This window comes from Condylostylus longicornis, unplaced genomic scaffold, assembly GCF_029603195.1.
Source record: "Condylostylus longicornis isolate FDR11 unplaced genomic scaffold, ASM2960319v2 ptg000013l, whole genome shotgun sequence".
Lineage (NCBI taxonomy): Eukaryota > Metazoa > Arthropoda > Insecta > Diptera > Dolichopodidae > Condylostylus > Condylostylus longicornis.
The window spans coordinates 11004649-11029094 of NW_026577982.1; the positions used below are offsets into that span (position 1 = coordinate 11004649).

Consider the following 24446-nt stretch of genomic DNA (forward strand, 5'->3'; position numbering starts at 1 on the left):
TTGGTTTTAGGAATGTGGTAAAAGAAAAGATGAAAAAATCAATATTTAAATTGGTTCAAGTAGCTTCAGGATTCGAAATTTCCTTTTATCAATTATGAATGAAAAATGATTATGGAAAATGATCTTAATTAAAGTATTTTATTTAGAATTCAGGAAATAACACAATATTTCGAACATTTTTTCAAAAATTCTGATTAGATCACTGAACATTAAAGGCATAGATAATTGAAACCTTTTCCTGAATCAATTCTAAGTCAGTGAGCTTAAGCTTCGTTATTTAATTTTAGTCTGAAATATTAAAATTAACCAATTTGAAAGTAATTCCTTATATTAAAAACTAGTTCTTTGAAGGCAATACCAAATTAAAATTATAAGCTGGTTTATAATTAATTTTTTAATATTTTTTTTCGAACATGATTAATAGATGCAAGTGTATATTTAATTCTAGAATGGAAATAATAAAAATAGTACCGAAGAATATGTAGAACAAAAATTAAAATTGTAAAATTTATAATTTGTGCTCTCCTTAACCATTTTATATGAAGAAAACAATAAAAAATTCTTTTAAAGAAACTCCCATTTTAACATTAAAATTCAAGTGCAAAATCAACTGCTCCTTTTTTTATCTGCAATATTATATAGTACTATACACATATTCCTACATTTATAAAAAAAAAAAAATTGTATAACCGATAAAGGATTATCTTTCCCTTTGTCATTTTATTTTCATTTTTTAATAATTGCTCCTTATGTACGATTATCATGTAATTTATTAAGCTTTTATAAAAATAATAATAATAGAGGGCATAAAATTTCTATACTTGAAAATATATATACTATATTCATAATACATACATACCTACTTATATAAACATTAAAGTAAATGAATGAAATTGTATAATAAGGAAGAACAAAAATATGTATGAATAGTAAAAAATTTTCTCTTCATACATTAAAATCATGTAGAGATGTATATAATTTTGTATGTAATATATTGAACTGATTTACGTTCATTCATATACACGTACATGTATATGAATATATACAAGAACATCACATGTATCTTATTGCAAAAAAAAAATTTTTTTTTTTTAATTTTGTAGGTCGACCAGTCATTATTACATTTTCTTTCTATCTTTAATTGCTACTACAATTTTTACTCTCATGAAATTAAAAAAAAAAATGCAGAATTATATAAGTAAGTACGTAAGTTTTCTGTATGTTTGTATATAATATGAAGACACAGATAGGTATACAAATATTTAAAAATATAATCATTGTTACCACCGACCATTACAATATTTTAAATAAAATTTTAAGATAAAAGGTAACCATCTACAATACATTTTATTTATTATTAGGGAAGCCAATAAATAACAATATTAAGGAAAAACCAGTATGGTAATAAAATATAAATGAAAATTTTGTTAGAATTACAATTTTACATACTTGTAATTTATTTTAATACTCGTATCTTAAAATTTGATATAAATTTATTAGAAAATTTTAGAACAAAATTTCTTTATTAAGGGGTGTGTAATGCTGGCATTTGCTGCAGGAGCGTTTAGTTTTTAGAGGTTTGTAAAAAAAAAGGGTCTTAAAAGCTAATATAAGAATATTGTATTATACGATTGGAATAATATACGTTTATAGTACTTATTAGTATAATTTTAATAGATCTGATCCAATTAGAATATTCTATTGGTACAAATAGAATACAAATTTCATTATTTTAAAATTGTAAACCTAAAATATAGCTTTTAAAATAATAAAATAATGTATATTAAATAATATATTGCAAGGCAGGGCGATAACAATTATAGGCTCTTTAAAATTTTTGTAATATAAAAAGAAATTAAAGCAACACTTATGTTTCCATATTACACCACAAACAATATACCGAGAATTAAGAATTCAAATTAATAATGCGATACAGTGTTCAATCTATCTTTAATCTTATAATCTTTTATACATATTTTACAATATTTTAATACATGAGTAAAATTGCTGTAATTTAGATTGAGTCAATGACAACAACATTCATTTTATGTGTACGCACATTTAAAAATAATATTGAAATTTTCGTAATAAAGCTAATTATAAATAAAATATTTGAATATCTACACAAATAATTTAGAATAAAATCTCAATATCTTCATTTTCAATCTACATTCTATATTTAAAACATAAAATAATATCAATTATCATAATTTCAAAATAAAAATTGTTTATTATGTAAAAATTGCATACTTTTAGGAGAACAATTGAACATCAAAAGCATATTATAACAACAATAATAATAAACTACTCTTAAAATAATTTTTATACATCAAACAAAATTTATAAATATTAAAATCTAATGAGATATATTATAGTATGTACATAATGAGAGCAACATATTTAATTAACATTTTTTACTCAAAAACAATATCACTCATACGCATCATATGATTTTATGTTAATTAATATTATAATGAGCGAAATTATCATTGAATATTCTGAGTACCCTTACCTCTATACTTACTTCAAACGAATCTATTTCTTTTTACCATTTTATTTCAATATCATTCCAAGTATGTATGAATATAAAATTCATATATGTATGTATGTATGTAATATACGTATAATTTCAGTGGTTTTGAGCATGTAATTTTCACTACAGAAAAAAAAAAAATATTACGAAATATATAAAATAAAATTATTTGCAGTCCTTATAAATTAAAGGACGTCATAAAAGAAAGAATAAGAACAAAAACAAACGAATTGTAGTGAAATAAAGAAGGGAAAAAAAAAATAAAAAAGAAAAAATTATAGCATGATATTGCAATTATATAATCTGTGAACTGCATTCATGCTGAGCTATAGAAGTTTATAAATCTTTGTGTAATGTAGAGGGAATGCCATGGAATCAAAAATTTTCTCTTTCTAGTTTGTTTTTTTTTTTGTTCTATTTTATGTTCCATATACAAATATTTACATTATTGCACAGATACTTATTATTCTTTGTTACTTCCTCTTAGAATTTCTATTTAGTTTTTAAAGGAGAAGTACAAATCGTCCCCATGAAAGAGAATTCTAAAAAAAATAAAATTTTAAAATTTATATTTGCATATAAATTTTCTATTTTTTAATATGAGACTATAATAATAAAATGCTCTATTTCATAATTGACCATCTGAGCAAAAATTAGACAAATTATTAAAGCCGGAAATCAACTGAATTTTTTTTTTTTATAAGCTTTTTCTCTTCTCTACTTTTTCATTATCGTATATGATTTCGTATACTCTCATGAAGAGAGTGAGTAAGTATACATTATAATTGCATTCAAATACACTTATTTAATATTACTATGTATATTTAATTTTAACTATATTCAATACTATAGGAATATTTCAGAGTTATTAAAGTTATTAGAATATAGGGACATTATTATGGTACATGTATACATGATGTTATAAGTATGGGGTGAATAATATGAAATTTAATGTTCTGTATGCTCACAAAAAGAGAAAGAAATGTAATATGTATGGTGTTGTGTGTGAATGTAAATTGTATACGTTGTCTTATTTTTTACTCTTAAATTTATTTAAATTAATACTGATATGTAAATTTGAAAAAGTAATATTATAATATTTATATGTAGTATATAGAAAGGATATGATACAAATTCAGGATTTTTAAGGAGGCAAGAAAAAAAGAAAATACAAAAAATTTTCATTTTTCATTAATTTGTTTTTTTCTCTCTCAAATTTTAATTCAAAAATCTTAAAGTAAAATTAACTACACTTTGTTATAAAAAAAAAAATCAAAGAGGTTAAGGATTTTATGAGAAAATAAATATAATTTTTAAATGAATTGAATCGGAATGAAAAAAAAGCAAAGTAAATTGGGATTTTCATTATAAAAAATTTTTATTCACAATTATTTTTTATATTTTTTTTTTAAATTAATTCAATTTTTATTTTATTTCCATTAAAATTCGGCAGATATTATGCTCACTTTTGAATTTTTTGGTTAATTTTTCTCTTCTTTTATAATTTTCATTTATTTCCTCCTGGATGAACCGTAAAATAAACATAATAAATAGAATTTGTCCTCCTTTTCTTTGGAATCTAGCCAGAAAAAAAAAAAGAAATCATTGCTCGTTTTTCTGGTTTTTATTCTAATTTTTTATTATAAATTTCCTTTGGCTTGTCATTTTCAATAATTGAAATGCGTGTTCTTTTTCGGTTAAAATCTACTATAACTTTAATTTAATTAAGACTAAAATGAAAATAAAAATGTATTGAAATATGAAAATTATTTTTTAAATTTAAATAGAAAAAATTTAATAAAATTTGTGGAATGAAAATTTGTATAGGAAAATTTATTGAATAACGCAAAAAGTGGGCTTGAAATTCGGGAATAGAATAAGAAATTAATTTATCAAAAAGTAGATTCAATTCAAAATGAAAAAATAATTGTTGTCAATTTTAAATAAATTGAGTTAAAATTGTTATTTTGAATTATTTAGAAATTATTGTTGGAAGTTAGTTGCGCATTTTTACAAAATATAATAAATTAAAAAAAAGTGTACACATTTTACAAATGGAATTTTTAATTTAATTAATTGATTTTGTCCTGATATCTTTATTGAAAATTGTAATTAAATTTGTTATATCGACATGTTTTACGAAGTTATTTAAAATGAGTTTGATGTGAATTAAATTAAAACACATTAATAAATTGTATTCCTTCTTAGGCTTGTCGAACTACTACTGAATGAATGTTAGATTCCAACAAAAAACTCCGTTATACTTTCATCACAATGGAGGAAATTAAATAAATATTATGTTCCGGAAAATTCTAAATTAGAAATTTTAAAGTGAGAAGAAAGTAATTCAATAAACTTTTCCATATTGAGCTAACCAAAAAAAACTATAATGATAAGCTCGAATAAAAACTTCGAACTTGTTTCAATAAGAGGCCAACAACTTTTTAAAAAAAAAAAATTTAACTTCTAAACTAATTGATTTAAAACTCAGAATAATAATTCTAAATTAAACAGTTTAAGCTATATTATCGCAAATATTTAAAACGTAGAAGTGGTTGAGGAGAGTAAAGAAATATCCCATCATAAACTGCCAAATGATTTCAAACTACCCTGATTAAAAGAATTTTCGGAACGTTTCTGATATAAGAATATTAAAATTAATTAAAAAGTCATACTATACCTATAATAATTATTGTTATGTTCTCTGTTAAATAGAAAGCATGCTGTTGTGATATTCTTTGTTTTATAGCAAACGCTGTTAAAATATTTAGTAACAATATTTTTTATTGTATCCTTTCTTTTTTGCTGCGAGTTCCAATATTTTTATTTTACTTCTATAAAATAATTTCAACACTAATATTCAGATTATTTCGAATATAATTATTTTAATCGTACTTAAATAAATCATGGATTCTTGTTTTTTAATCAATCACAACAGAAAACAACCTAACCATATCACAAAACAGCTACAATAGTCCTATTGCAACATATAAAATCAAATCAAAGAAAAAAACAATTCTTTCACAATTCTATTTCAACTTTAAATGAAATTCTGTCTAACTCAGAAATTCTATATTAAATACGACATTATATTCCGAAATAAAGACTAAAATATTAGGAATACTTAAAAATGATTTCAATATATAAAATTGGAAAATGAGAGGAAAAATGAAATTTTGCATGAGAAATTGAAATTTCGATTCAAATTTAAAAGTTAATTTGGATTAAACCAAAATTTGAATAATAAATTTAAAAAATGTCATTTTTAGGAAATTGTATGATCATCTATAGAGATTTCCCTTCTTCATTCCTAGGGCTAGTGCATGATATCATATATAGCCATGCCCTCGTTTCATTCAGCCATAGAGTTTTAAATAGGTAAGGGACTAGCTTGCCGTAGGAGCTATAAAGACATAGCTTTCAAATATGACTGGGTAAGTACAAATTCTCTTTTAAAGAACTGAGTTTCTCGCAAAGAATCATTTCAATTTAAAAATTAACTTTCAATCTTAAAAAGTGAGGAAATATTGTGCCAAGATAAACGAACAGAATGCGTGCTAAAACACGCATCAAAATTAATAAAATCCTAAAATAATTAAAAAAAAAAAATAGAATGATTAATCACAGTACCACAGAATATTTTCACATACACTTTGAATTTTAATTGTATTTTTTGTTACTCTTATTCAAAAACTAATTAGTTTTGATTGAATAAATTACTATGCAGATAAGCAGCAGATTTCTGTTCCATTTCATTCCTATGTACAAGCACATATAAAGTGAAATGTTGATTTTGTTTTTCTATTCAATAAAACCAATCCTAGGTCGTGAAAATAAAATTTTATTAAGTAGGATTTAGAAGAATAAAAAAATGTGTGTAAAAGATTTCATTTTATCCTTGTTTTACATTATTCATTTATACATTCAAAATACAAAATGTCTAATGTAATTATGAGCATAAGAGGCGCAAAATTCTAAAAATAACAAATCGTTACAAAAATTGCATTTGTATACGACGTTCAAGGATAAAGAAAGAAATGAAGAGAAAGGAATGTATTTTCTTTTCTTTCAGTATAACTTAATGAATTCTTGTGTGTTTGCCTTTGAAAATCGGTTTTCTTTTTGCATTTTCTTGTCATATCGTTGGATTTCTAAAAAAAAATTCTTTTGTATTTTCACGTCTTTTATTTTTTCTTTTTGTTCCAAAAATCTTAGCCTACTTTCTTGTTTTATTTTCGAAAATCTTCCTTTTGTATTGATTTTAATATCAATAAAAGGATGTCGAATACTTTGTTTGCTATATTCTATGAAAATTCAATTTAGATGTTATTTTTTTTATAAAAGCTACTTGAATTTTTTTTTCAACTCTATTCTCTGCAGGTGACATTTTCTTTTTTCGATATATTGAAGGTTTGATTGCATGTAGTACTTTAAACAAAATCTTATTGTTATAAATTTTCACTTAAGTGGGAATATTTGTCTGGAAAATTAAAATGGTTAAAAAAAATTGAATAAATCTTTTAAAAAATCTAAAAGAAATTTAAAAATGTCAAAATCAGAATTGTTATACAATGTCATTGGAGTAAAATATAGAAGATAAAATTATTTATTTAATATTTAAGTAATTCTTATTAATAATATTTGTTTTATAATTTTTATATTTTCAGTTTCACCAGAAAGTTCAACAACCGTAACAACAACATTTCAACAGCCTACAATGCCATCGTCAGTGACGGCCGGCATGACATATGATAAATTTTTAAAAAATAAATTAACCCCATTATTTAATTTTATATTACCTACAACATTAACAAGTATAACAACAACAAGAACTAACAATAAAAATAATAATGATAATAATGAAAGAATATCAAATGATATAATATTAAATGAAAATAATTTTAAAATGATATCGAAATCAACAACGACAACAGAATCAACAACAACGTCTACAATAACAATAATGGAATCTATATTACCTGCATTTCCTGTATCCTCATCGTTATCATCATCTGTTCCATCACTTATTTCTCCAACAGAATCATTATCATCATCGTCGGCATCATTATTAGAATTGGATATAAAATATAGTAAATCTAGTAATAAGAATAATTTAAATAAAATCAATAATAGTAATAAGGATAATAGTAATATTATTATTAATAAAAATGTAAATATTCCTACCGGTATTAATTTAAATTCGAATGAAGAAATTTTACAAGATTCTTCTATTATTTCTTCTTCTATTTTAACACCTATACAATTATTAGATGAAACAAAAATGACAACATCAATAAATAAAAATAATCATAATCTTCCTACAAATTCGTTTACATTATCACCATCATCATCGCCATCGTCATCAGCGCCTTCAAAAACAATAACAATAACAAAAACAATAGAAAATGATAATAATTCAGTAAAAGAGAAAACTTTTAAAACAATAACAAAACTAAAAAATAATGATAATAGCAAAAAAGATAAAAAAAATAATAATACTCATCAAAATCAAAATTATCAATATCAAAAGCATCTAGAAGAACAGGAACAGGAGAAAATAAAACAGCACCAATATCAAAAAGAACAACAACAAAAATATATTCATTATTATCATTATAATGATCATAAGCATTTATATAGTAAAAATTATCAAAATCAACAACATTATCAACATTATACTCACAATAATAATAATATTGATGATAATGATGATGATGATATTATGAGAATTAGTAATGTTAAAAATAGCATCAGCAGCAACACCAGTAACATTAATAGTAACATTAATATTAATAATAGAAGTAATAGTAATCGTAATGATAATAATAGAAATAATTTAAAAAATAGTTATATTAATGATAATAGTAATAGTAATAATTTTAATAATAATAGAAATAATAATAATATAATAATAAGTAAAAATAATAATAATAATATTAGTTATAAAAATAAAAGAAATGTTCCACAAAGTGATGAACCTATTGATGCGGCTACATTACAAGCTGATTTATGTGCTAAATTTACAATTGGTGATGTTGATACACAAACATTTTATAGTCCAAATTATCCAGATAATTATCCAAAGAATATTAATTGTACAAAAGTAATTACAGGTGAGTTGTTTTCTTTTTTTGTTCTCAAAATTAATTCAATTTTCTTATACAATTCGTGTATATTATATAAAAATAATTTATATAATATACACGAATTAAATTTCCTAAATGTATATTCTGTACTGTAATAGTAACAGACATTTTATTGTTACGATAATATTCCATATGAAACCTGTATATTTAATAATTTTATCCTATACAATATATTAAGGTATATACAAGTAAATTTTATTTTATTATAGGAAGAAATTTAATCTTGCTTAATTTTTCTAAATACGAGTAGCAGACGAAATAGTTATGTATATACATACATTATATTTTAATATAAATAATAAAATTTAATATGAAGAAAAAAGAATAAACTCTTTATAACAATAATAGCTATGTACAACAAATAAATAAATTGTTTGTATTTTATTTGATAAGAAAGAGAAAGGATAGTTTAGTGAACCTTATATAAAAGAATTAAAATTGAACATGAAGTAAAATTAAAATAAATTGGATTTTTCTCTTCATATAATTTTCAAATCATTATTCTATATGGAATTATTTTGTAATCTAAATAAAAACCTTTATTCAATTGAATAACTTTAATTTATTTTAAATGAAATTTAATATTTCTAATGTTTAGAATTAATTATTATTGTTGTATAAATGAGCACTTCAATTTGATTAAAATTTTAAAGATAAAATAAATTATATTTCATTAATATTATTATTTCTTGTATATTATAGTTTTTGCCGTTTAAATAGTTCTATATGCTCAGGAAATAGAGAATATTAAAATAATTATCTATATCACTTCTCTATTTATCTCTCTTGGTTGATTAACTTTATTTCAATATCATATACTATTGTAGATAGTTGTAGTTATAATTATTTATTGATAGTTATTATTCTTATTCAATATAAAATTAAATAACCCCACATTTTTACATTTTTCATGGTAACCAGTCTTATAATTTTACAAATTATTCTGAAATCCATTCGTTTTGAAATTAAATATGCTATCAGGTTCCCAATTATTTTGCAATATTGTATGATTATAATATTGTATGATTACAATATTTCATCAAATACAGTAGTTTATGAACAGGACTAAAACATATTTTGTTTCTGCTTTGAATCACCGAATTAAAATCAGTAACAATTTTGATTCAATTGTTTTTTCTCAAAATAATTATTTGAAAATCCCACGAAAGAATTAAAATTTCAGTTCACAACCAAATGCTTTTCAAATATAAATTTGAAAGGTCTTGATTTTTCAAAAATTAAAAAAAAAATTTTCTTCCTAATTAATACAATGACCTTCTAAATGTATGAAATAATAATGAAATAATTAAAAATTTACACCAATTATACAAATAAATTCAAAAATTTTAAATATCCTTTGAACATAATTACAAAATTTAATTTTTTTTTACACTTTTATATTAAATTTGTAAAAAAAAAGGAAAATTCATGGAAACAAATTAAAATTTTCTGTATTTCTTCTTTTTTATATGCTCCTCCTTTTAATTTAATTAACTAAATTAAATTATAAAATTATTACTATTACTCTTTTATTTCCTTATTTTATTTTCAATCTTAAATCTAAATTGCAATTTTACATAAAATCCTTGTGATTTTCTTAATTGAAATTTGTTCTTTTTTTTGTTGTTATTTCACACTCATGCACTTACTAAATTTGTATATGGGTATAATAATTAATTTTAATTTATACTATTCGTAATTATTGGGTTAGAATTTTTCGAATTTATATTTTTTTTTAGGTTAAATTTTATAATTTTTTTTATAAAAAATGGAATTCAATTAAGAAATTTTTTAAAAACGTGTTTTGTTTAACAATTAAAATTGAATGTTTGCAACAAAATAATTCAGAACAATTTTATTCTATATAATTAAATTTAAATTTTTTTTCTATACCTTCAAATTTTCATTAGTATTTTTTTTTTTGGTTTCACTTTTCTCTTAATTCTAACAAAAAGAAAGAAATTGCTGTCACCCGCTAATTTTGTATGAAAAGCAATTAAAAATCGAAAACAATATTCTCTTCATACCTTATATTTCTCTTCATACCGAAATTTTTATTGTTGCCTTAATTAATTTTTTTACTCAACAACTTTTAATTCCAAAATCGAGAGTATAATTATTGAGTACACACATTTTATAGCTTTAAAGTAAAATATAAATTTTATCACATTCTACACTTTTTGAATTTAAAATAAAATTTCTCATTGCTTCCCGGAGGGTGTAGTAAAATTTCGTAAAAATGCCAGTTAGTATGATTACTATTCTAATCAAAAATTAAATATAATTATAAATTTAATTTGCATAAATTTTTTAAAAGAAATTTTAATAATAAAAAAAATTAATTTTTTTTTATATTCCACAGCACCACCAGATCATATAGTAAGATTAGATTTTCGTGATGTGTTCAATATTGAAGATAAAGAGGAATGTAAATTTGATTACTTAGAGGTAAGTAAAAAAATTTTTTACTTTAATAGATAGTAATAAATCATTTAGATTTTAGAATTTTAAAAGCATCATACTTCAACATTATTGTTATTAAAATTGATTTAAATAATAATAAAGTACTTGGAATCATGGACGAGATTATAAAATTATGTCTTATGCTAGTATAACAAAGTGGAAATATATAATATTATTAAGAAGAAAAATATTATTAATAAATAAGTAAATTCAAAAACATAAAACTGTCTATTTAAAATTTTAAATATGATGAGGTTTTTCACATGTTTGTATACAGATGATGTATATGAAATAATCATGCCTTGTCATGTAACACACTATCCTATAGTAGAGTATATAAAAAGACAATACTATTAAAGTCACAAAAATATTTTTTAACACAACCTTTGTAATTATTATCTTGTTTGTATTTTTCTGTTTTTCTCTGACCATTTGAGACAATTTAAAAAATAAAATTCTCTTTATTTAATGTCATACCCTTGTCAAACGTTTTTATGTATTTTTTTTTTTCTTCATGTTTTGTACAAAAATTTTAATATTTTGTACTTTTGCCAAATTTAAAGTACTGGAAGTGCAAAAAAAAATAGAATAAATTCAGAATCATCAGTATAACACTTTTGTGTATTTTGTATAACAGGTATAGGATTTTATGAAAATATTGATTTTGTAATTTACCTGGGTACACACATAATTTTAGATGATCTTGTTAGTATTAGGTCGTTTCAAATATTGTGTATACAAGTTCATAATGTGAACATTTGCTATTATTAAGATCACTTGAAGCATCAGCTTGTAATGTTTTAAGTTTGTGACTTCGTTCGCATAGTTTGTATATCTGCCAGTATTATAAAAATAATCTTAATAATTTTGTGATGATTAACACTGGTAAAGAAGGTTAATTTTCATGAATTAATAAAATTAATTTTCTTGAGGAACTTTGAACAAACAAAATATTCTTACCTTCCCCTAATTGTATGCAATTTTTTTTAAATTTTATATAATTTTTTCGTTTAATTGTTTAATTTTATTCCTTGCTTTCATTCAAAAATAAAAAATTAATTTTTTTCTGATTTTAGATACGTGATGGACCATATGGATTTTCAAAATTAGTTAAAGAAGAACCAGGAAGATTTTGTGGTAGAACATTTCCAGATGTTATACAATCAACTGAAAGACATTTATGGTTATATTTTCATTCGGATGAAAGTATTGAATATGAAGGTTTCACAGCTGTCTACGAATTTGTAGAAAGACCAAAAAATGGTAAGATTATAAAAATTTTTATCATACTTCTGAAAGCATGTGAAAATAATATTCATAAAATTTAGAATTTTACGTAACTCACTGAATACTAAAATAAAATTCTTGGAATTTGAGTATCAAAACTGTAATTAAGATGAAAATTAACAAAATTTTTTATAAATCCTTTTTTTTTTTTTTTTTTGCAAATTAACTTTTTAAAAATACTTTTAAAACTATTTTTTGAAAGGATAACACATAAAAATGTGTAATTAATTATTAAAAAATATGTACAAAATTTTAATGGAAGCAATTCTGAATTCAAAATTGGAAACATCATTTTTTGTTTAACTAAAGGATTATGTTAGTTATTTAAAAAAAAAAAAAATTTTTGACTAATTCCAAAGGAAAATTAGAGGAAAAAAACTCAATAATCCTTTTTGAAGTTTAACAATTTTATTTTTTTGCTAACACTCCTGTTAATATTGAAACTGTTTTGAAATAAAAATTTTTTATATTTTTGTGTTCTAATTCACAGTTCCAAGTAAAGATTTAAATTGTACAATTATTAAGAAAGGTTATGAAGGCTGGATCAATCATACAGATGTGCCACAATATGTAAAAGATAATGTAACGGAACATAAAATTCCAATCGATTGTATGTGGAGAATAGAAGCACCAGAAAATTGGAGGGTAAGTTTGCAATTCCAAATAATGTAAATTTTTCAAATAAGGTAGATCTTAAATGTAGAATATTTAAAAATCTGTTTTACTACAACCACCCTTCAAAAACACTACCTTTTAAGGACTGCGATTTTATTAGATAGAAAGCGTGATAAATTCGAATTGTTGTTTAGTCATGTGCTCTATACGAGATAGTTGGAGCCGCTGAAACCTCTTAATGTTATACATTCACATATTTTCTTTGCCATTTCTCATGCAGACGAATTTTTACCACTCCTTTTCTATATTTTATTATTTTTTTTGTTTTCTTTTTTGGAAAAATATTAAATTCACATTTCTGCTTATAATAAAATAAAAAACAATTTTATGTTCTTTTTTTAGATACAAACAAAATTTATGCTTTTTGATTTAAAAATGCCAAATGATTGCAATATGAATTTCATTGATATTTTTCCAGAGGATACAACAATACCAGCAAGGTAAGGTTTGAAAATTTATTATATTTGTTTGACCATTTTATAGATAGAGCAATAATAAAATTGCAGTACAATCATAATATAAGAGCAATAATAAAATTGCAGTACAATCATTCTTAAATGATAAATTATATTGCAATTAATATTGCTCTAATAAAAAATATCCTTGAATAAGTAAAAAAAATTCGTGTTTTCTTTTCTAATTTCTAATACCACAGAAAATTATATACACACTCCCCTCGACCACATAAACAAAAATTTCCTTGAATTTGAAAAAATTTCCTAAATTTGAGTAGAAATAAAAACGAAACTTTTCTCCGCGTGGAATTCATTTATTCTGAAATTTTAAAATCAAAAATATTTCAAATAAAGTCCAAGCTTTGCCATCAATAAAAATATTATCAGATAGCTATTGTTTTTCACGGCAGAAGAACTTTTATAACACAAGAACTGATTTCATTAATTTTTATAAGGATACATACTGCAATATAAACACCTAATTCTGTTACAAAAATTATTATGGTTCAATTGCTAAATCTGTCAGAAAATTAACAATATTATCACCGAATGCTAACTATTATTTTACCTTTTTTATTCCCCTTTTTTTTCTACAATATTTTAGTTTATTCAAATATTATTTTTATTAATAAAAATTATTTTACTAATAAAATAAAACATTTTCATAGAATAAAAAATTTTTGTGGATCAGCGGGTGAATCAGCACAATCATCATCAAATATATTACATGTACGTTATTATGCTGAACATCAGGCTATGAATTCATCATTTGAGATATTATATACAGCATACAGGGACAAAGGAACTTCATGTAAGATATACCAACTGTAAATAATGTACATAATTCCCTATTAATTGGAAATTTCAATATTACAAAAGAAAATTACACAAACAGATAATCCAAAACTTGCTCAGAAAATCTATTTTTTGATAATTAATTAGATTTTTTTCTCAAAATTTGAAAAATGGTTATAATTTTCCAATTGAGAAGTTTATTTTTATTCATTCACAGCAATATTTTCTTCATAACTTCAGGATAATTATTATCAATATTTTCAAATACTCTATTCCAAATTTCTATAATCATCCTTTCAAAAAATTTCAAATTCAACAATTCACTCTGTCACATATAACATTTTTGTTTTCAGGGTAAATTACAATCAGGATACATTTAACAATTTAAAAACAAAAAAACTTCTCATTGATTCCACAATTAATATCACATATAATGCTCTATATATTCCAAATATAGAGCAAAGAAAGGAAACAAAAAAAAAATTATACCATAAAATATTTAGCTCAAAATTTCTATGAGATTTCCTTTAACATATAATTTACGTTCATACCTTATATAATATTATATAACTTATTGTTAAAACCATAAAAAACGACCTCAATGTCTGCCAATGCATTGAATAAAAAAAAAAATAGGAAAGTAAACAACCGCAAGTAAATGCATATATTTGTATGTATGTGTGGTTTTATACATAAACGGAAAACCATTATTCATGAACTATACTCTTATACCTTACATAGTTAAAGATTATAATTTTTCATTTCAAAATTTTATTTTCAATTCAAGTGGGAAGAGGGTATAGTACCTGCATAGTCTTAGTCTACATATTATAATTTTCTTTCACACTTGTATAATAGGAAAATCCTGCAAATAATAATATAAACTATTAATACATATAAGGGAGACTAAAATTCTATATAGATAAGAGAAAGAGTACATAAAAGTCATTCAACTTACAATAGAAATAAAAACTTATAAAACTTGTTCAACATTTTATGCAAGAATCCATTTTTAGTATTGGTGTTTTACTTATAGAATTTTTTATATGCATTTTATGATAGTGTTAAGGTTTTCTATATTAAAAGAGATTTTGTTTTTTTTTTTCTGTTTTCATTTTTACTTTCATTCTAAGGTTCAGTAGAGTAGCTCATGTTTTCATAAGCTTTAACCCAAAAAAAAACTAGGAAAAAATTAAGAAATCAAGGAAGGGAAGATTTAATCTAAAACACAATTTGTAACATTTTATTTCGTAACTTTCCCGTTGCATTTTTAAATATTAAGTCTACATTTTTCTAGTCCAAATGTAAGGTAAAAACTAAATAAATACCGTATTATTCTGCAATCTATTCTTTCTAGGCATTCCTGAATATTTTTGAAAAATTTTAAATATGTTTAAAATTAGGAACTCCAGTGTAGAGCGTAAATATCTTACAATATTTTTCAAGACATAGTTATTAATCTATATTTCATTAATATAAACCCATAATTATTATAGTATCTCTATATTGATATAAATAGAAGATAGGTATAGCATTATATAATTCGAAAATAGTCAATATGTTCCTTTTACATAAAAATTTTAAATAACGATTCAATATTAAAAATTTATTTTCATTATAAAAGCTTCAAATTTCTCTTAACTATTCCTGGCCTAGTAAGAGAATTATTATTTAATGCCATTCAATTACCATCAATATTTACTATCTGGTTAGTGTAAAATATTATTCCTACACTCAATTCACAACGAGAAAGTAATAATAACAGAGAATAAAACAAAATAGAGTTAAAAAAAAAAACAAAATTTCCACCACAACAAAATAAATGAGAAAAATGTCAGTTGTTGTTTCTCTTTCTTTTGTTTCTGCTACTAATGTGATTTTTTTGGGTTTGGGGGGGGTTGAAAAATAGAAAAAAGTGTTTGTATGAATTGCCGAAAAGAAATAAAAGCAAACCTATTTTTATGATATGTTGTTTCTTTTCCTCTTACCCTCTCTCTCTTTCTCATGCTTTCTCGGATAGAAAAAATTCTAATTACACCGGAAAACAAAAAAGAATTTTTGTTGTTTGTTTTTGTTTTCGTTCTTATTTTACACTTTTTTCTTCTTTAGTTTTTTTTTTTGTTTTAACAGGTAACATGATAAACCTCCGTTTAATTTAAAGAAGATATGTGTGACGCTTGAGGAAATACTATAGAAATTTTTGTTTTATTTTTTTTTTTGATAAACTCCTTAATGATGCAGTCATTTTAAAAGATATTCTTACAATTTCAACCAACTCATGTAATATTGTATTTAACGTGGATATGAGTGTAGATTGCATTCAAGAGAAAAAGAAAGAAATTATTAAAAACCTCATTTTTACTTATTTACCCAGGAGAGTAAAAATCTCATTTAGGTGATGTTACTATAAAGATTTGTAACACAGTAATGTACAAAAAAAAATTGCTTTTTTTTTTTCATTGTGAACTTTGTGTTCCATTTCTTTTTTTCTAATTCTTTCAAATGTAGACAAAAAAGCCTATACCTATTTTTAGTAAACGTTCTCAAAAAAAAAAATACAACAGAGAAAAAAAAACTATTAAAAATAGGTATGTGATTTCCTAAGAGATTTTCCCTCATTCATTACTCTTATTCATTTTTCTTTTTCTATGAAAAAATTTATATATGTATATTCATTTGTAAAGTTTTCCTGTAAAGTGTAACATTTACAGGTTATGTTAATCGAAAAATGAAAAATATTATAAGGCATGTTTGTAGTACTGTACACAGTGATATTTGAATTAACACGATGATTTTTTTTTTCTGTGTAAAAAATTTAAATGTACTTTGTTGTAATCTCTTAAGGATTTAAATATGAAATGAAAGTCATGTAATAAACACACGTACATATATAAGAAAATATTGATTTTTCCTTTTTCCTTTTTGTTATTTAAAGAGTAATGGGTCAAAGGAATTAATTTTAAAAGAATTTTAATTTTATTTTTTGCTATTATTCTCTTAGGTTTAAGACATAGATTATTTGAAAAACTCTTTGAAAAATTTTTATTAATTTCATTAAATTTTGATTATGCACAATGTCAGATGTGACAAACTTATGTAATAAAATTGCTTTTAATATCAAATACCATTAATACTAAAAATATTCCTTTAATTACCTAGAATTTAATATTTAAATTATTTAAGAGCTTTACTATTACAACATTTTATTACAAAATTATTCTTAGAATTTTTCAATTCAAGGAAAATATAAAATTTTATTTTCAAGTTCAACAAAATTTGTTTTTTTAATATTATTTTTATTGGAGTTAAAAGAATTTATTAAACACTTTACTGAATACATTAGAAACATTCTGAATATCTATAATATGTATGTGGGACTATCTGTGTTACTTATATTTTTACTCGATGAATGAATATACCCTAAATTACTTAAAGTATCTTTGAGTTTTTGCATGACATTAACCTTAAAATATTATTTTCCGGTATTTATGACTGCAATTTCATTTGTTCTTAAGCACATTAACTTAATTATTCTAAGCATATCTAAGGCCTGAACGATTTTATAAAATTTTTTTAAAAATTTTAATTTTAATATACTAGTTGTTTAAGCCTAATTCATAAAATTTGAAATTGAAAATTAAATTTTAGATATTTGGGTAAATTTTGAATAGAATTTGCACATAGCAACAATGATAATGTTTAAAATTCTGGGGTGTTTTGAAAATTACAATAGAATATTATAGCAAAAAATCTTTACCGCGCAAATATGAAATTTTGAGCTATTTTTATTCTTATTTTGTTGAGTAACAATTTTGGAACAAATAATTTCAATTTTAATCTGAAAATTATTTTAAAACTTTAATTTTTTTAATAAAATTCGGATTTTGGTACGCTTTTTTAGTATACTACCATGTGACCCACATATTATAATATTATAATTATTACACTATCTAATATGAATCAGTTCACTTAATAAAAATTAATTTCCTAGATTGATGTACTACAAATACAAATTAAATAACGTGAAATTTTATAATAAGCTCTTGCCCGTCCTTATAGATAAACTTTCTACGCAAAAAAATTTTAATAATATATTCTGACTTTTTATGTTTTTTTGTCGATTATTATTGGCTTAATATTTACAGGTTGTTAAATGCGAAATTCATATTAAAAATTTCTTCGTTCTTTTCTAAGCATGCCATTTGTTTTTTTTGCTCCGATATCAAGATATCCAAGGACACAATATTTTTTTTTTGATTATATTAATTCTATATAGTTAACAATATTAATAAAATTTATAAAAATATCGCGAAGAATTTTCTAAAATATTTTTAATAATTGAAAATTATTTGAAAATTTTTTTTTCACATATCAATATGTAGATACTTAAAAGAAGATCTTTTTGATTGATTTCTTCATTATTATAAATTTGAATAATAAAAAAATGTGCACAAGCAGATTTTATTGGATATAATATACGTACGTACATATGTATGAATACATATAATATTATTAAAAAATAATTCACAAAAATCTATTCAATAGAAAATTTTAATAAAAAATTATTAGAATTTAATTCGAAGAAGAACAATTAAATATGGAATTTATTAATAGTATTATACTCAATAAAATTTTTTTAAATTTTTCTAATTAAATTTTCAAAAAATCAATAATAATTTTTATTGCTTCAATTATAATGAGTCCGTACACGGTATTGAACATATTATGAGATTTTGATTTTAAACGCAATGTTCTCTACCACAATGTTCAACACAATGTTCTCTACCTATTTTAATATTAACATTGAAATGAGTAATTTTATTATTGTTGTGTTGTGCAAGTAATTGTATTATATTTCGTATTGTATTACAACAAGCCACACCAACATTAAATTCAAAGAGTAATACAATGAGAATAATACAAAATTTTGTTGAGTAAAAATTTTGTTTAATTCTCTTTCTCAATTCTGTAATTTGAGTAAGACAATTAACCAAATTTCCCTAAATAAATTAATAATAATAAAGCTATTAAAATAATTTTTAAATAATTTTTTTTTTCATTGCTTAATTATTATTATTTTTATTAAGAATATATAAATTAATTAATTATTTTTGAAATTTTCCAGCCTGTGATGAAGAACATGAATATGATTGTGAGGATACAACTTGCATTTCACGTACATTAAGATGCAATGGTCGTGATAATTGCAAATTTCGATGGGATGAAGAAAACTGCAAAGTATGAGCAAAACAAAAAAAAAAGTCCTATTAAATAAAAATATCACAATTTTTTTTCTTTTTGTTGAAAGAAAAATAAAAAAAACAAAAATTGTGATATTTTTATTGGGGAAAAAAAATATAAAGATTTTTTGCAATATTTTTAAGCAAAAACAAAAATGCCAAATATCATTTTCATTGTTAATCAATTTATTTCTTTTATAATCTTCATAATATCCGCTTCACGACGACAGCGCAAATAGTAATTAATAAAATTTTTTCATCATGTTGTGAATTATTGTAAATATGTATGTATATTTGCTTAATATATCCATTAAGAATACATGTACACATAATATTTAAGGATCATTAAAAATATTATTAATTAAAATTTCATTGCGTTCCTCTTATTAATATAAGAGAAACTTCGTAAATATTTGAATTATACATTCATTTTTCTTTCATTAATATTCCTGTACATGTATTCGATTATACCACAAATAATTATTAATATTCATACAAAATTATTTCAATTTAATATTGAAAAAATTTTCAACTTAATTTGAATAATTTTCATTGTGTCATAAGTAAATTTTGTTGTTCTCGTGTAACTCATTAAAAAATAAATATTAAAAAATTATTAAATGACATGTTTGATAAGCGTAAATTCATTAACAATTTTTGATATTACCAACAAAATTGCTTATATTTAATTGGTAATACCATTTAGGCATTCAGAGTTTCTAAGAGCTCTAACTCATTCATTCAATTACGATTTTATATAATAAATTTGACATCATTTAAAGCTTTTTGCTAAGATAACATTTTTAAATATTAATTAATGTCCATGAAATTTTAAACATTCATAGCTATGCATTGAATTTTCCAGTAATTATTTTCAAATCAAATCAGTATTGTATTTAATTTTAAAGACGTTTATAACAAATCTTCATTTTCATAAGCTAAATTTAAAATTTTAAGAACTTTCAAGAAATTAATTCAATATAGATAAAATATTTAATGAAATTTTTCGTTTCTAATAAATTTTGAATAAATAACAAAATTATATTGAATACTTCCGGCATATTTGAATTTCATATACGAAAAATCATTATGGCAGCTCCATAAATTTAATTCTTCTCTTTGTAATTGTAAGAATTTTCTTCTATATTATGATCATATTTTCCATATTCGTAATAATAATTTTAATCACAACATTAATTTAAAATAATTTTTTTTTCGGATTTATTCCGATTAACAATGAAAATTTTTGTGTACTTTGAAAATTTCTAACATTTAATTTATCATAAATTTTTATTATTAATTTTCTACATTTACATTGCTTATAATGCAAAAAATTTAAAATGTAGCTAAATTATAAATTTTTAATTAAATGTTAGAAATTTTTATAAAAAGTTTCATATTTTGCATGATCATTTTTTTCATTGCATTCATTCATTAAAATACAATCAATCAACAACGTTCATTATTCTCTTACAATGTATCCTACGTCATAATTTAAAAAAAAAAAATTTAAAACAAAAACTTGCAGAGTGATTCAGGTGGTCAGTCCGAACATGTTGTTATTATAATTGTTGTGTTCGGTTTGATACTCGGCGGTATGATAGCATCATTTTTATTCAATTGTATTCGTAAATTGGTTAGGGATCAAAAAATTATTAGGGTAAGTATTAAATAAATTAATAAAAATTTATAATTATATTATAAAATTAAATTTTTTTTTAATAGACTTAGATTAGACATAAGAAATTTTTATGTATTTAATAAAAAAATTGACATTAGATTAGAAAATAATAATAATGAGAAAATTTTAGTTTGATATTATTATTATGTACTCCACTCCTAACCTCTTTTTGTTGCGTCTGTGTGAAATAAATGTGTTAGAATCTCTAGTGAATACAAATTTCGTCAAGAATTTGTAAAAATCTTATTGTAATCATTCTTTTATAGAAATCCTTTATAGAACCGTATATGTTGTATAGCGCAGTACCTTACCTTGGAGATTAATACCTTTGTGTATAAAATTGGTTTTTCATTTAGATCCGTAATGTTTACTAGCATTAATCTTAAAAATTATTTAAAAATATTTTCATTACCTTATAGAAAGTAAATAAATTTCAAGGAAAAATTATAATTTTTATTAGCAACGCTGAAGCGGCACTTAAACATTTCGAAAAGCCACATTATATTCTTAATTTCTAAGATTTTTTGCAAAACTATTTTTGGGACCATACAGAACCATACAGATATTCCAAAAAAAAAATTATTCAAACAAAAGTTCTTGGGGTATTTACTAGAACTCTTCAGCTGTATAATTCATGGCCACATTTGTAAAACTTTTTGAGGTCTTTTATGAGAGGTGTGGGATCTAGCTGACCTCAACTGCCTCAACTTATATATGAGTACTATTTTAATTTTATTTTCATTTTTATATCCAATTTTTCTTTTTTAAATATTCTAAATCTTACTTCTTTATAACTCTTCCTAATTTTGATCCTACCCCTCTCAAATTGTACCTTGAAATTTGATTTACACCATAATTATTTTTTTTTAACAAAAATATTTTAGAAATTTAAAAAATAAAAAAATATTTAATGTTCAAATTCAAAAATTAAGATATTTTTCTCCAACAATTCTTTTTCTTTCATTTCATACAAAATTTTAAGAACTTTTAAAATATTTTCTTGTTTTTACGTTATTAAGAAAAGGAAGGAAAACATCTTATTAATCCTTAATTTTTCTTTGAGTAATTTTTAACAAGGTTACATACAAAATTATAAACATTTTCATTTCTGGTTAAACCAAAAAAAAAATGAAAAAGGGAAATTTTCTTCCTCTCAAATTTTGATTTCATTCTCAAAATAATTCTTGGAATTTCAGATAAAACAAAAACACAAGAAAAAATAAGATTTCTTATTTCATTACTTGAAAAGCTTGATTAATTTTTGTAAGAATTTTAAGAATTTCCAAACATTTTAAGAATTTTAAAAATTAAATATATTGTATATAGGATAATTGCGTAAAATAAAAATTTAATTGGTTAGATAATTTTCAAGTAAAAATCTATACATTTGACTTCAAAAATTTTTTATCCTATTTTTAGTTCCTTGAGGAACAAAATTCTTGTAAAAATAAATAAATAAAATCTATGCTCACTGAAAATAATAATTATGTACTTATGTTTCATGCTATACAGAAAAGGGTGTATTGAAAAACAATCCTGTTTTTTCCAAATTTTAAAAAACATGACAAAAATATGACAAAAAAAAGGACATGCATTTTACGTGCTCCAAAGGTTTTCAAATGAAATCAAGATTAAAAATCGAAAATTGAAATTTTAAAATTTCCATTATATTATGATTCTAAAGATTGAAATAGAATTAAAAATTCTGAAGAAATAGGGATTAAGTATGTCCATTACTTAAAAATTTTGAATTTTTCTAATAAAATTTTTTGTTTCAAATAAAATTTTCTACAAAAATTTTTTGCATCAAATGAAGTTTTCCAAGAAAATGGTTTTAATTTTTCAATTTTCCATTTCGTATAGAGTAGATTTGTTAGAACATTGCCCTTTAAAATTGTATTTCCTTGAATAGAATCTAAAGTGTTGACCCTTTTTTTTGCTATAATAGAATTATGGTAATTTAATAATAATTATAAGAACTTAATTAAATGAAAATAAGTGTTCTACGACATTATTGTATTTGTTATTGTCAGAATAAAAGGACTAAATGAAAAATAAGAAGTCATGATTATTGTTAATGATTTGAAATTTGCAATTTTCTCAAAAATTTTATAAATTTATTCAAAATATTCATAATAGAAATAATAATAAAGTTCCGGACAGTTTCGCCAAATATTGGAAAATTTCCCATTTTGAGGGAAAATTTGAAGTCTTAAAGGGAAAAATGCTAAAAAATTTCATTGAAATTGGTTTTTTCTAATTTACTTATTTTAATTTTTTTTTTATATTTGATCAAATGCCTTTTTGACACGTGATTAAAAATAAAAGGTCCTATTATTTATTTTGAAGTTCCTGGAATGATATTACAATTTGAAAGCACGTTTTTAAGCTATAATACTATTAATTAAGTTATGCACGTATTTTATTTAAGTGGAATGCTAGATATAGGCATAGATAAATAACAAATTTCTTAAAGGGAAATTATATAAGCAAATATGGGAAATTTTGAAATTAATTGTGGTAAATTGAATAGGAGAGAGTTAGCAACACTGCTTTCTAACTAAATTTCTTTCCCAAAAATATTTATAAATATATTTATTTTAGTAATAAGAACATTGACTAAAGTTATTTTTAAAAAATTTTTTTAAGTTTGTTACATACATTTCGTGTTTTATAAATGATCTATGTATATAAGATTAACCACCTTCTTGTCCATCTAAATTCTGTTTCATACCATTTAATTTTCATTACATGTGCTATTGCTCCATTTAAAAATTCTGAATTTTATCCTCAAATAAATTTTGAATTTTTATAAAAAAAACTCATGAAACAAAAATATAAAATTGAATGAAAATTTTCATTCTAACACTCACATTGACATTATTTTTCATTTAATTAGACAATTGAGATTCTTATTTCAAAGCTAAAATAAAATTTTTCAAACAATAATTGTAAAAACAGACTGAATTTTTTCATTACAATTTAATTATGAAAATTACAAAAGAGCAATAGTAGCAGAAGGTTAATTAAAGGTGCAAGTGCTAAAACTAAAAATGGCACTATTAACAAAATAATCATAAAAAATGGCAGTGTAACAAAATAAGAGTGAAATTTTCAAAAATAAAGCAAACAAACAATTAATTTATAAAATTTTTTTGATTTATTTAATTA

General features: G+C 22.2%; 1 protein-coding gene across 4 annotated transcripts in view; it reads left to right on the top strand.

Moving 5' to 3' along the window:
• LOC129605511 (bromodomain-containing protein DDB_G0280777) overlaps positions 1-24446 on the top strand; it is an 82193-nt gene that overhangs the window by 42053 nt on the left and 15694 nt on the right. For all 4 annotated transcript variants that reach the window (XM_055515310.1, XM_055515311.1, XM_055515312.1 and 1 more), the window contains exons 2-9: positions 7201-8646; positions 11042-11127; positions 12219-12405; positions 12920-13074; positions 13447-13544; positions 14228-14370; positions 19480-19592; positions 21123-21254. In XM_055515310.1, the coding sequence (XP_055371285.1) occupies positions 7201-8646; positions 11042-11127; positions 12219-12405; positions 12920-13074; positions 13447-13544; positions 14228-14370; positions 19480-19592; positions 21123-21254 (2360 nt within the window). The remainder of the gene's footprint in view (positions 1-7200; positions 8647-11041; positions 11128-12218; positions 12406-12919; positions 13075-13446; positions 13545-14227; positions 14371-19479; positions 19593-21122; positions 21255-24446) is intronic.